The 15208-nt window shown below is 48.9% G+C and overlaps 1 protein-coding gene across 2 annotated transcripts in view; it reads left to right on the top strand.

The window, feature by feature from the left end:
* Window positions 1-15208, top strand: part of LOC147729362 (uncharacterized) — a 347110-nt gene that overhangs the window by 18820 nt on the left and 313082 nt on the right. For both annotated transcript variants that reach the window (XM_086959632.1, XM_086959631.1), the window contains exon 2: window positions 163-382. In XM_086959632.1, the coding sequence (XP_086815758.1) occupies window positions 218-382 (165 nt within the window). In that variant the 5' untranslated portion in view covers window positions 163-217. The remainder of the gene's footprint in view (window positions 1-162; window positions 383-15208) is intronic.

Genomic DNA, 15208 nt, shown 5'->3' with positions numbered 1-15208 from the left:
GGACTGCATGGGCTATGTCTAAATATGGGTACGATTTCTATGCCTATATAAGGGCAATGTGAATTGTACCTATATAAGGCAATGAATCAGGAAAATTTCACTCGGGTCCTAAAACGCCATTCAACACTTCCCCGGTCTCACTGTGCTTTTCTCTCCCCTCAGGTGGGCGGCGTGACATTGATCCTGGGCATTGTCCTCGGGCCCTGAAGCTCAGAAGATGCCTGCGACCATGGTTGCAAAGGCTAGAGCCCCCCTCGTGCCAGAGTCCCCGGCTGCATTGGCCCCAGGAGACAGAACAGAGCGGGACCTGCTGGAGGAAGTGGAGCGTGAAGCCGAGCTGGACAGAGCCGGCAAGTGGCTGGAAGGATGGAGCCACCAAGCGGTGAGTGTTTGAGGGACAAGAGACTGTGAGTGTGTGAGGGACAGGAGACCGAAAGTGTGTGAGAGACAGGAGACGGTGAGTGCGTTAGGGACAGGAGACGGTGAGTGTGTGAGTGACAGGTGCAGGTGAGTGTGTGAGGGACAGGGGACGGTGCATGTGTGAGGGACAGCAGGAGACAGTGAGTGTGTGAGTGACAGGAGCCGGTGAGTGTATGAGGGACAGGAGAAGGTGACTGTGTGAGGGACAGGAGACGGTGAGTGTGTGAGGGACAAGAGATTGTGAGTGTGTGAGGGACAGGAGACGGTGAGTGTGTGAAGGACAGGAGACGGTGAGTGTGTGAAGGACAAGAGATGGTTAGTGTGTGAGGGACAGGAGATGGTGAGTGTGTGAAGGACAAGACACGGTGAGTGTGTGAGGGACAAGAGACGGTGAGTGTGTGAGGGACAGGAGACAGTGAGTGTGTGAGGGACAAGACACAATGAGTGTAAGAGGGACAGGAGATGGTAAGTGTGTGAGGGACAGGAGACGGTGAGTGTGTGAAGGACAAGAGACGGTGAGTGAGTAAAGGACAAGAGGCAGTGAGTGTGTGAGGGACAGGAGACGGAGAGTGTGTGAGGGACAGGAGACGGAGAGTGTGTGAGGGACAGGAGACGGTGAGTGTGTATGGGGCAGGAGATGTTGAGTGTGTGTAGGACAAGAGATGGTGATGTGTGAGGGACAGGAGACGGTGAGTGTGTAAAGGACAGGAGATGGTGAGTGTGTGAGCGATAGGAGACAGTGAGTGTGTGAGGGACAGGAGACGGTGAGTGTGTGAAGGACAAGAGACGGTGAGTGTGTGAGGGACAGGACATGGTGAGTATGTGAAGGACAAGAGATGGTGAGTGTGTGAGGGACAGGAGATGGTGAGTGTGTGAGGGACACGAGACAGTGAGTGTGTGAAGGACAAGACACGGTGAGTGTGTGAGGAACAGGAGAGGGTGAGTGTGTGAAGGGCAAGGGATGGTGACTGTGTGAGGGACAGGAGATGGTGAGTGTGTGAAGGACAAGAGACCGTGAGTGTGTGAGGGACAGGACACAGTGAGTGTGTGAGGGACAGGAGATGGTGAGTGTGTGAAGGACAAGAGATGGTGAGTTTGTGAGGAACAGGAGATGGTCAGTGTGAGGGACAAGACACAGTGAGTGTGTGAGGGACAAGAGACGGTGAGTGTTTGAGTGACAGGAGGCAGTGAGTGTGTGAGGGACAGGAGAAGGTGAGTGTGTGAGGGACAGGAGACGGTGCTTGTGTGAGGGACAGCAGGAGACAGTGAGTGTGTGAGGGACAGGAGACGGTGCGTGTGTGAGGGACAGCAGGACACAGTGAGTGTGTGAGGGACAAGAGATGGTGAGTGTGTGAGTGACAGGAGACAGTGAGTGTGTAAGGGACAGGAGACGGTGAGTGTGTGAAGGCAAGAGATGGTGAGTGTGTGAAGGACAAGAGAAGGTGAGTGTGTGAGGGACAGGAGATGGTGAGTGTGTGAGGGACAGGAGACAGTGAGGGTGTGAGGGACAGGAGATGGTGAGTGTGTGAGGGACAGGAGATAGTGAGTGTGTGAGAGACAAGAGACGGTGAGTGTGTGAGGGACAGAAGATGGCGAGTGTGCGAGGGACAGGAGACGGTGAGTGTGTGAGTGACAAGAGACGGTGAGTGTGTGAGGGACAGGGGACGGTGAGTGTGTGAGGGTCATGAGACGGTGAGTGTGTGAGGGACAGGAGACGGTGAGTGTGTGAGGGACAGGAGACGGTGGGTTTGTGAGGGACAGGAGACGGTGACTGTGTGAGGGACAGGAGACAGTAAGTGTGTGAAGGACAAGAGACGGCGAGTGTGTGAGGGACAGGAGACGGTGAGTGTGTGAGGGACAGGAGACGGTGGGTTTGTGAGGGACAGGAGACGGTGACTGTGTGAGGGACAGGAGACAGTAAGTGTGTGAAGGACAAGAGACGGCGAGTGTGTGAGGGACAGGAGACGGTGAGTGTGTGTGGGACAAGAGATGGTGAGTGTGTGAAGGACAGGAGACGGTGAGTGTGTGAGGGACAAGAGACGGCGAGTGTGTGAGGAACAGGAGATGGTGAGTATGTGAGGGACAAGAAACGGTGAGTGTGTGAGGGACAGGAGACAGTGAGTGTGTGAAGGACAAGTGACGGTGAGTGTGTGAGGGACAGGAGATGGTGAGTGTGTGAGGGACAAGAGACGGTGAATGTGTGAGGGACAAGAGACAAAGGGTGTGTGAGGGACAGGAGGCGGTAAGTGTGTGAGGGACAGGAGACGGTGAGTGTGTGAAGGACAAGAGACATTGAGTGTGTGAGGGACAAGAGACGGTGAATGTGTGAGGGACAGGAGACGGTGAGAGTGCGAGGGACAGGAGATGGTGAGTGTGTGAGGGACAGGAGATGGTGAGTGTGTGAAGGACAAGAGACACCTGAAGGACCGGGAGAGTGATCTGTGGACCTATTGCCACTAAGGCTCTCATTACAAGTGGCTGGAAGGATAGAGCCAAAGTGCAGTGAGTGCGTGAGGGTCAGGAGATGTATCAAGGGGCAGGGGACACATGAACCTCTGGCAACTTACGCCCCCATTACAAGTGGATAGAAGGATGGAGCCACAGAGCGCTTAGTGTGTGATTCATAGGAGACATCGCAAGGGGCATAGAAGGGACCCACGAACCAGTGGCCATTAAGGCCTTCATTACAAGGGGTTGGAAGGATGGATTTGCAGAGCTTTCAGTGTGTGAAGGACGGAGATGTGTTAAGGAGCGGGGGAGGGACCTATGGACCTGTTGGCCACTAAGGCCAGGAGCGTGGTATAGCGCCTTGTAGTCGCCACAAGTGGAAAATGCCATTTCTCCTGCATGAGGTGTTTACTAATAGTGGTAAATATCTCCTATTATGAGTTTTTATCTTGCAATGGAGCATAACATGAGCAATTGATATTAAACGCACCAAATTACTTACGTTTTTAATTTTTATGGGCCAGGGGCCACAACACCAGCACCTTAGGGTTACCGAGTGCCACATGAATTGAGGGTGAGGGTACCAGGGGCCACCTCACTGGGGTCCCAAGATAAACAGGAGCCTCAACTCTAGGACCTGAGATGAAGCGGGGGTCCCCACATTTAAGGGTGAGGTACAGGGGCTAGTAGAACTCAAAAGGAACTAGAGGCCATATCACTGGGACCCGAGTGGAACCAGGGACCTCACCTCACTGACTCTGAAGGGTGAACGATCTATGGATCGCTTCACTGGACCCTGAAGGTAACTAGGTTGGACACCTTAGGTAATCCAAGGGTCACAACCCTGGAGCCTCAGATGAACAATGACCTCAGCCCTATGTCCTAAGGAGACCCAGGTGCCACATGACTGGAGATAGCGGGTACCAGTGTCCACCTCACTGGGTTCTGAGGAGAAACAGGAGCCTCAACCCTAGAACCTGAGGGGAACCAGGGGTCACCAAATGGGAGGGTGGGACACCAAGGGCTACAATGGCTTGAAAGGAATCAGAAGACACCATTTTTACAGCCAGCAACAGAGTCAGGTACAGCCATGCCACCTGGACGGATAACTTAATTGACAACTTCACCACCACTTCCACAAAGCCGCACAGCACTACACACAGGAGTTTGAACAAGATATCCAAAAGGCAATGGACCGATGTCCTCAACTCCTAACATCCCGACCAGTTGCGGCTTGCATGACTCGCTGGTGGGGGCAGGTGGTGGGGGGAGGGTCATGCAGGTTTGCAGGGGGAGGTGGAACTGCTTTAATTGAAATTTAAAAAAAACTTACCTTACTGGGTCCCACGCCGCCTCAGCTCCTGACCCGGTCCCGCATTTTCCTGCATCTTTCCTCAACAGGAAGCAGCCACAGGCAGCCTCCCTCCCCTCTCCTAATCCTATCACAACGCTGCAATGGCAGTGTTGTGATTGGTGGGGATAGCACACAGCTGGGCGCCTATGAAGGGCCATTTTCTTTATGTAGGCTGCATGCAGCCTGCATAAGGAAAACGGCAGAGTGCGCATGACTGGTTTGGTCGGCCCCAGAGGGCTGACCAAACAGTCAGTGCCCACAGTATTGGGCAAGCCACTCCTCCCCGACTGGCTAACCTGCCCGTTCCCAGCCAGGAATACTCTTCTGCTTTCTTGCAGTGAGAGAAGCAGAAATATAAAATGGTATTTAAAATACCATTTTATGTTTCTGCTTCTCGCTCTGTGAAAAAGCAGTGGGGCGATGCTCCTCCATTCAAATGGAGGAGCCACCCCCTGATACAGACACCACTACCGATGTCGATGAGGCTGTTAGGAAATTCAACTCCTGGATCACAGACTTGGCCGACAGAATTACTTCCAAAAAGCCCACCAAATTCAGGAGACCCACCTACCATACCAGTTGGTACACCACAGAACTGAGAACCACAAAACACATTTGCAAGTGGCTAGAAAAGAATTGACACACAAGCAAGGAGCTAACTGACCGTGCTACCCTCGAGACGGCGCTCAACCACTAACACCAACTCTTGAAAGTTACAAAAAAATGCCCTGGTCAACCGTCTCAAGGCCAGCTTTAGCCACACCAAAGAACTCTTTAGCATCGGCAAGGAGTTCTTCACCCCCTCAGCAACCGAAAACATCTTCACCCCATACCAAGATCTCTGCGATACCCTAGCGGATTTCTTCCATGACAAGATCTCCACCATCGATAAACACTTCGATCCCACCCTCCCCCCTGTACCGTCAGCATCTTCAGCCTCCTTGCCTCCACCGATGCCTACCTCAACCACCAAATAACTACATGGGACCAGAATCACCGTGCAGAGCACCACAGACATCACGCACTCTGTCCATTCAGAAGCACCCACGGACCCCTGTCTCTACTACATGTTTAATCTTGAAAACTAGACTATCAGCAACAAGCTCACCACCATCTTCAACACATCCTTCACCTCGGCAATCCTTCCCAAAAGAATAGAAACACACTGATGTCAAACCTCTCCTCAAGAAACGGTCCGCAAACCCAAATGAGTTCAAGAATGACGTGCCGATCTCTCTGCTCCCTATTCCTGCCAAGGTCCTCCAAAAGGCATGGACCCCACCCTAATTGTAGCCACCGCCGACATCAGGACTGTCCTAAACTGAGGAGAAATGACTGCTCTGATCCTCCACGACCTTTAACAGCCTTTGACACCATGTCCCACCTCACCCTGATCAAGAGGCTCCATCAGATCGGGATCCAAGAGGACGCCCTCAAACGGATCTCATCCTTTCTTACCAGAAGAGCCCAGAGAGTCCACTGTACACCTTGGATCCCTGGAACATCATCTGTGGCGTTCCTCCAGGGTCATCCCTCAGCTACACCCTATTTAACACTAACATGACCCGCCAGGCTAACATCATCGGGACCCATGAACTCAACAACATATCATATGCAGAATACACCCAGCTCATCCTCTCTCTATCTTCAGACCCATCTACCACGAGGACCAACTTCCGCTTGTGCATGGCCAGCATTGCTCACTGGATACAAAACAACTGGCTTAACCTTATTACTTACAAAATGGAGGTACTGATCTTCGGGAACAATACTTTCCCGTGAAACGACTCCTGGTGGGTTGTGGAACTGGGACCCTCACTCACACCAACGGACCATGCCTGGAACCTCAGCGTCATTCTGGACAGCAAACTCACCATGAAAAACCAGATCAGCGCAGTATCCTCAGCCTGCTTCCTCACCCTCTGCATGCCCCGGAAGATCTTTAAGTGCTTCACAGTTAGTACCAGCCACACCATTACCGAAGCCCTAGTCACCAGCCACCTGGACTACGGCAACACTATCTAAGCAGGAATCACCACACACCTATTTGGAGAAGTGTGGCTCACTGGTTAGAGCGGCAGACTCTGAAGCAGAGGTCAGACCCGGGACCAGGGTTCAATTCCAGACGCGGCAGGGTCTGGAGACAAATGTCTATGGACTCGATAATTCTCGCTTCGGTGCCTGACCTAATCATGGGTTCACACTCTGCAACTCTGGACATTAAGCTTGCTTAATCTCCACAACGGCCCCCCGCGGCGGGATGCCTGGCCTCCACCTTGGGGATGCCCTGTAGGGGCTATCTCACAGGGAAAAGCCAGGACGGGTTCCCAAGGCAAGCGCGGAGATACCCCTTCGGGGGTCAATTCAGGCGCTATATAAGAAACATAATAATAATAATAATAAGAGACTATGGGCCATACAGAACTCAGCGGTAAGACTAGTCCTAGACATCCCCAGAGAGACCCACTTTACCCCACATGTCTGGAAACTCCACTGGCTCCCCGTCCACAAGAGGTACCAATTCAAAATGCTAACCCATGCCTATAAACACCTGCACAATCCAGGACCATCATACATCAACCACCGCCTGAGCTTCTACCAACCCTCCAGACACCTGCGCTTAGCCTCCCTCTCCCTTGCCTATATGCCCGGCATCCGCCGAAGCAAGAGTGGCGGACACTCATTCTCCTACCTGGTCGCATATGTCTGGAAAACCCTCCCCCTCCACCTCTTGACCTCACCCTACCTGCAGCAATTCAGAAGGGAACTCAAATCCTGGCTGTTCAACTGATTCCAGTTGAGCAGCAGACCCCACAGCGCCTGGTATGTTATGTTAATGACATTTTTAAAGTGTGTCAATTACCCAGAGGTGTCCTGGCGCTAGCTAGATCTCCTAATGGCCGAGAGCGGAAGAACTGGTTTATTGGGACCAGATTATTGGGAAAAGAGGCAAGTTTTTCAGCACTTCCTGAAGGACAAAAGTTCTGTGGCATTTCTCAAGTGGAACGGCAAATCATTTTGCCCGCAATGAACAAATCTTCAGCCACCCCATTGGGCTCTTTTTTGTACGTGGCACTAGGACCAACTTGGCCCCCATTAATCGCAGTGTTCTTTCCGGGATATACCATTGGAATCGCCGGATAGTCTGGCTCTGTGCCCTGGAGTGCTTTAAAAACCATGCACAGAGCCTTGAAAAGCCCTCGACTCCTTACCGGAAGCCAAAGCAATTTTTTGATTTCCTTAGAAATCGAGGGGAATCTTGATGTACCAGTGAGCAGTCTAGCTGCTGCGTTCTGCAACACTTGTAATTTATTCAAGAATCTTTGTTGAACGTTGTGGTAAAGACTGTTACAGTAGTCCAGTCTCGCCATTACAAGAGCCTTGACCAATGTTTGCCTGCTCCGGAGGCAAGAACGGGAATATTTTACTGAGCATTCTCATAACAAACATTGCTTTCGATGCCACTGAATTTACTTGGGGCCCAAAGGTGAGACTCTCATCAACTATTACGCCCAGGTTTTTAACCTTTTTAGTGGGGCCAGGGAGAGCACCCATTGAGTCCGACCACCAGTTTGGTGTCCAAAAGTTGGTATTGTTGCCGAACAAAATAACATCGGTTTTACCTGGGTTAAGTTTTAGGCAATTCTCTGCCATCGAACTTCCCACTGACAACATGCTATCCTGGAAATGTCCTTCTATTCCTGCCTCTTTGCCTGGTGTCAGAGACGGCCTTATTTGGGTATCATCCGCGTAAGAGGTGAGACCAAATCCAAATGCGCTTATAATGGGGGCCAGAGCACATACTGTATCCCCTTGTGGGTGATTAGCAGCCCTATCAAATCCCGTTTGATTAAGAAGCTACATCACTGGGACTTGAGTGGAACCAGAGGCCACACCTCACTGACTCTGAAGGGTGAAGGAACTGTGGATGAGCTTGCTGGACTCCGAAGAGAACCAGGTCTCACGCCACTGGCACCTGAGGCTACAACCCTGGGGCCTCAGATGAACCAGGGGCCTCAGCACTAGGACCTGATGAGAACCAGATCCCACATGAAAGGGGGTGAGGGTGCCAGGGGCCACCTCACTGGACTCTGAAGAGAGCCAGGCACCACATCACTAGCATTTTTTGAGAACCAGGGGTCACATCACAAGGTCGAAACTAAGGGCTAGAGTGGTCTGAGAGCAATCGGGTGTCGCGTCACTAAGATTGATATGAACCAGAGAGTAGACCACTTTACTTCCATGAGATCAGGAAGTGCCACAATGCTCTGGGCATAGAGAGTCCAGAGTCTCTACACTCAGGGTGCTCAGAAGCGGACACTCCCTGTCCCTCTGTCTCATCCCTGCACCTTCTTTTTAGTCCCTGCTTCCAGCTTTGTCACTGTTTTTCTGTCTTTTCCATTCTGCTCCTGTCCCCCTCTAATGTATTCTCTCCCTCGTTCTGGATTGAAGTCTGATGGGGAAAAATAAGCACCAGTCCCAAAGGTGGAGTGCCTGTGGGCGCCCCTGCAACCCATGCTCAAATTAAGCACTGCTTCAATACTCTGATGAGGAGAAGGGAATGCCTCCATCACCCAAGCACCCTCTGAGAGTCATGGATCTGAGGACAGTTTAGCAGTACCATTTCACCAAAGCAGGTGAAGGGGGTGGACCTCTCACTCCCTGTACGGACCCTTGTGTGGGGTAAGTGAATAAAAGAACTTAGAAAGGGAGGGTGGTGGGATATTACACTGACAGCAGATTCTGGTTTACACACAAGCTAAGGGAGTAGCAAAAAAATACCCCCCCCATCACCCCCAACCATATCACACTGAGTGAATGACCAAATCAAACTGAGTGAAGGGCCATATCACACTGAGTGAAGAACCATAGAACACTGAGTGAAGGGCCATATCACACTGAGTGAAGGGCCTTATCACACTGAGTGAAGAACCATAGAACACTGAGTGAAGGGCCATATCACACTGAGTGAAGAACCATAGAACACTGAGTGAAGGGCCATATCACACTGAGTGAAGGGCCTTATCACACTGAGTGAAGAACCATAGAACACTGAGTGAAGGGCCATATCACACTGAGTGAAGGGCCTTATCACACTGAGTGAAGAACCATAGAACACTGAGTGAAGGGCCATATCACACTGAGTGAAGGGCCTTATCACACTGAGTGAAGAACCATAGAACACTGAGTGAAGGGCCATATCACACTGAGTGAAGGGCCTTATCACACTGAGTGAAGAACCATAGAACACTGAGTGAAGGGCCATATCACACTGAGTGAAGGGCCTTATCACACTGAGTGAAGAACCATAGAACACTGAGTGAAGGGCCATATCACACTGAGTGAAGGGCCTTATCACACTGAGTGAAGAACCATAGAACACTGAGTGAAGGGCCATATCACACTGAGTGAAGGGCCTTATCACACTGAGTGAAGAACCATAGAACACTGAGTGAAGGGCCATATCACACTGAGTGAAGGGCCTTATCACACTGAGTGAAGAACCATAGAACACTGAGTGAAGGGCCATATCACACTGAGTGAAGAACCATAGAACACTGAGTGAAGAACCATAGAACACTGAGTGAAGGGCCATATCACACTGAGTGAAGGGCCTTATCACACTGAGTGAAGAACCATAGAACACTGAGTGAAGGGCCATATCACACTGAGTGAAGAACCATAGAACACTGAGTGAAGGGCCATATCACACTGAGTGAAGGGCCTTATCACACTGAGTGAAGAACCATAGAACACTGAGTGAAGGGCCATATCACACTGAGTGAAGGGCCTTATCACACTGAGTGAAGAACCATAGAACACTGAGTGAAGGGCCATATCACACTGAGTGAAGAACCATAGAACACTGAGTGAAGGGCCATATCACACTGAGTGAAGGGCCTTATCACACTGAGTGAAGAACCATAGAACACTGAGTGAATGACCAAATCAAACTGAGTGAAGGGCCATATCACACTGAGTGAAGAACCATAGAACACTGAGTGAAGGGCCATATCACACTGAGTGAAGAACCATAGAACACTGAGTGAAGGGCCATATCACACTGAGTGAAGAACCATAGAACACTGAGTGAAGGGCCATATCACACTGAGTGAAGAACCATAGAACACTGAGTGAAGGGCCATATCACACTGAGTGAAGAACCATAGAACACTGAGTGAAGGGCCATATCACACTGAGTGAAGGGCCTTATCACACTGAGTGAAGAACCATAGAACACTGAGTGAAGGGCCATATCACACTGAGTGAAGGGCCTTATCACACTGAGTGAAGAACCATAGAACACTGAGTGAAGGGCCATATCACACTGAGTGAAGGGCCATATCACACTGAGTGAAGAACCATAGAACACTGAGTGAAGGGCCATATCACACTGAGTGAAGGGCCTTATCACACTGAGTGAAGAACCATAGAACACTGAGTGAATGACCAAATCAAACTGAGTGAAGGGCCATATCACACTGAGTGAAGAACCATAGAACACTGAGTGAAGGGCCATATCACACTGAGTGAAGGGCCTTATCACACTGAGTGAAGAACCATAGAACACTGAGTGAAGGGCCATATCACACTGAGTGAAGAACCATAGAACACTGAGTGAAGGGCCATATCACACTGAGTGAAGGGCCTTATCACACTGAGTGAAGAACCATAGAACACTGAGTGAAGGGCCATATCACACTGAGTGAAGGGCCTTATCACACTGAGTGAAGAACCATAGAACACTGAGTGAAGGGCCATATCACACTGAGTGAAGGGCCATATCACACTGAGTGAAGAACCATAGAACACTGAGTGAAGGGCCATATCACACTGAGTGAAGGGCCTTATCACACTGAGTGAAGAACCATAGAACACTGAGTGAATGACCAAATCAAACTGAGTGAAGGGCCATATCACACTGAGTGAAGAACCATAGAACACTGAGTGAAGGGCCATATCACACTGAGTGAAGAACCATAGAACACTGAGTGAAGGGCCATATCACACTGAGTGAAGAACCATAGAACACTGAGTGAAGGGCCATATCACACTGAGTGAAGAACCATAGAACACTGAGTGAAGGGCCATATCACACTGAGTGAAGAACCATAGAACACTGAGTGAAGGGCCATATCACACTGTGTGAAGAACCATAGAACACTGAGTGAAGGGCCATATCACACTGAGTGAAGGGCCTTATCACACTGAGTGAAGAACCATAGAACACTGAGTGAAGGGCCATATCACACTGAGTGAAGGGCCTTATCACACTGAGTGAAGAACCATAGAACACTGAGTGAAGGGCCATATCACACTGAGTGAAGGGCCTTATCACACTGAGTGAAGAACCATAGAACACTGAGTGAAGGGCCATATCACACTGAGTGAAGGGCCTTATCACACTGAGTGAAGAACCATAGAACACTGAGTGAAGGGCCATATCACACTGAGTGAGGGGCCTTATCACACTGAGTGAAGGGCCTTATTACACTGAGTGAAGAACCATAGAACACTGAGTGAAGGGCCATATCACACTGAGTGAAGGGCCTTATCACACTGAGTGAAGAACCATAGAACACTGAGTGAAGGCCATATCACACTGAGTGAAGAACCATAGAACACTGAGTGAAGAACCATAGAACACTGAGTGAAGGGCCATATCACACTGAGTGAAGGGCCTTATCACACTGAGTGAAGAACCATAGAACACTGAGTGAAGGGCCATATCACACTGAGTGAAGAACCATAGAACACTGAGTGAAGGGCCATATCACACTGAGTGAAGGGCCTTATCACACTGAGTGAAGAACCATAGAACACTGAGTGAAGGGCCATATCACACTGAGTGAAGGGCCTTATCACACTGAGTGAAGAACCATAGAACACTGAGTGAAGGGCCATATCACACTGAGTGAAGGGCCATATCACACTGAGTGAAGAACCATAGAACACTGAGTGAAGGGCCATATCACACTGAGTGAAGGGCCTTATCACACTGAGTGAAGAACCATAGAACACTGAGTGAAGGGCCATATCACACTGAGTGAAGAACCATAGAACACTGAGTGAAGGGCCATATCACACTGAGTGAAGGGCCTTATCCCACTGAGTGAAGGGCCTTATCACACCGAGTGAAGAACCATAGAACACTGAGTGAAGGGCCATATCACACGGAGTGAAGGGCCTTATCACACTGAGTGAAGAACCATAGAACACTGAGTGATGGAAGGATGCAATTCCAACCCTATCTAAGGTGTGTTGTAATTGTTCTTCCACATTCTTCTGTCTTAATTCCTTCTTCCCTGCTCTTTTCTCTGTTTCATATTTCTTTCTGTCTTTTGTTCCACTCAGTCTTCTCTTCTCCCTAATTTTTTTTCCCATCCGTTTTCTTCTTTACATTCGTCTTTCTTTCCTTCTTTCACGCCATCATTCCGTTTACCTTTCACCTTTCCCTTTGCATTGTTTATAGTTTTCTTTACTGTTCTTTGGCCCCACTCCACAGCAGTCCTACTATCCTATTTCTTACAATGTTCTAATTAGTGTTTACTTTGATCTTGTGACCTGACAGTAGCAGATCAAAGTTAAGAAGGGCCATAAGAAGTATTCAAACCGACCACTGATTTGATTTGATTAAAAACATATAGAGCGCAGCAATTACCCGAGGGCCTCAAGGCGCAATAGATCACCATCCGGAAAAGTCCACATGTATACCAGATTTAGAAGATAGCTAGAAGCAGAACAACCAGGCCTTAAGAGCCTTCCTAAAGGGCGAGAGCTGAGGGATGGCCCTTATGTTTTATGGAAGAGTATTCCAAAGTTTGCTTGCGGCCGTAGAAAATTCTCTATCGCCCCATTTCTTTCTTTTGGTTCTTGGTATTGTGAGCTGTAGTTGAAACGATGAGCGTAGGTATCTGCCTGGGGAATACCAGCCAAACATGGTTTTTGATCTTGTGGGATATGGGAGATAGAGCGCCTTATGTACCATGCAGAGAGATTTAAAGCTGATGCGCTTGGACGATCTCCCTCCAGATGCACCTCCTCTCCCTCGAACTCCATGATTTGAGATCCCTCTCATTTGATTGTCTCTCGTTGTTAACCCCCCTCCTCTCTAGCCATTACCGGCTCAGAACCCCCGCTAGCACTATTGATACAGCCCCTCGTGACCATCCCTCTTCCCCTTCTATCTCCAATTCCATTCCCCTACCCAACGCAGGCTCTCGTCCAAGAAGATCATCCAGCCTTACGCCCAATCAAATTGACAGCCTGCTCAAGTCTTACCCGTCTAACACAGCTAGCAACTTGAGCCCAAAGGGTATCATTCAAACCATTCATTCCAACCCTAACGGAGAACCCTACCACAACCTCAGAACTATAAATAACGGCAACCTCAAGAGAGTAAACATCATTCAGACCCCGCCCACCCTCACGCCGGCTCCACTCAAGGGGATACTACTCAATTGTAGGTCTGCCAACAAACACGCCTCAGATCTTCGACCTCATACAAAATAATGAGATAGATATCATTATCTGTGCGCTGAAGTTTGACTTGAAACTTTAAGTGTTTCTTCTCCTAATTTAACTTTTTATTGACAAAAGTTCATGACTCCATTTTTTCGATCAGTTTTGGTTTTTATTGATTTTGCAGTTTTCTTAATTCATTATAGAGAGTTTATCATTCAATATCTTTAAGTAATCAATATGTATCCATTATAACTCTGCCCAATGCATTTCGGGTCAGATCATGTGACCCTTCGTCAGGGGCCTGTGGAGAGACGAATACAGGACCTTAGCCATCATCATAATGTAAAATAAAAGATTCATGCATATACATACAAAAATATAAACAATGCTTATATTCCATTGAGTACGTTTTCATGTGACATTCCTAAGGTTGTATGGGCGAAGCAGTGAATGCAGTGATGTAACGGTAACACAGCAAAACTAGGAGTAATCAAAAAAGGATGAGTAAAGCAAAGGGCGAAGATTACGGAAAGGGGCTCCAAAGTAACGAAATTGCACACATGGGGGCGGAGAACACTTACGTGAGTTAGGGAATCACAGTGATCACACTCATATCAGGCGGGTAACCGAGGTAGGTCTCGTCGATACCGGACGGGTAGAAGAAAGTTACGCGCGGTTGTGGTTTAAAGAGCAGACAGGGTTCCGATCACGTCATCATCATTATGATGATGGCTAAGGTCCTGTATTCGTCTCTCCACAGGCCCCTGACGAAGGGTCACATGATCTGACCCGAAATGCATTGGGCAGAGTTATAATGGATACATATTGATTACTTAAAGATATTGAATGATAAACTCTCTATAATGAATTAAGAAAACTGCAAAATCAATAAAAACCAAAACTGATCGAAAAAATGGAGTCATGAACTTTTGTCAATAAAAAGTTAAATTAGGAGAAGAAACACTTAAAGTTTCAAGTCAAACTTCAGCGCACAGTTAGTGGAAGTTGGTTAACTTTCACATAATCCGTCTTCATAAAAGACACGAATAGGCATCGGGTAACAACGTGTAGCGCTAAACTAAAAATCACACACATCTCAAGGAAAACTTTTGAAATAAGAGTGTGCACAGAGACCAAAAAACTTTTTGCATAGATATCATTATCCTCACTGAACCTGGCTCAACCCTTCGACCACCCCAATCTTAGACCTCTTGGTGCTCCCCTCACATGACATAATCCGCCTAGATAGAGTGAGGAAGCAGGGAGGTGGTCTTGTCTGTATACATAGGAACAAACGTGCGGTCTCCTTTTGCAGAGCCCTCCTCGCCAGCTAATTATGAATACCTTTGCCTCAACATCTCTAGTAACAATCAATTGGTCTGCAAATTACACACTTTCTCTCACCCTCCAGGCGACAATCTTCCCTTCATTGAACAATTAATGGAAATCATCTCTGGCAACGTGGACTCAGTCCGGCCCCACATTTACCTTGGGGACTTTAACCTACATTGGTCAAATACT

Source organism: Lissotriton vulgaris, chromosome 2_2 (assembly GCF_964263255.1).
Source record: "Lissotriton vulgaris chromosome 2_2, aLisVul1.2, whole genome shotgun sequence".
NCBI classification, from domain to species: Eukaryota; Metazoa; Chordata; class Amphibia; order Caudata; family Salamandridae; genus Lissotriton; species Lissotriton vulgaris.
The sequence above is the reverse complement of the archived record's forward strand: the minus strand, read 5'-3'. Positions and strand labels throughout refer to the sequence as shown.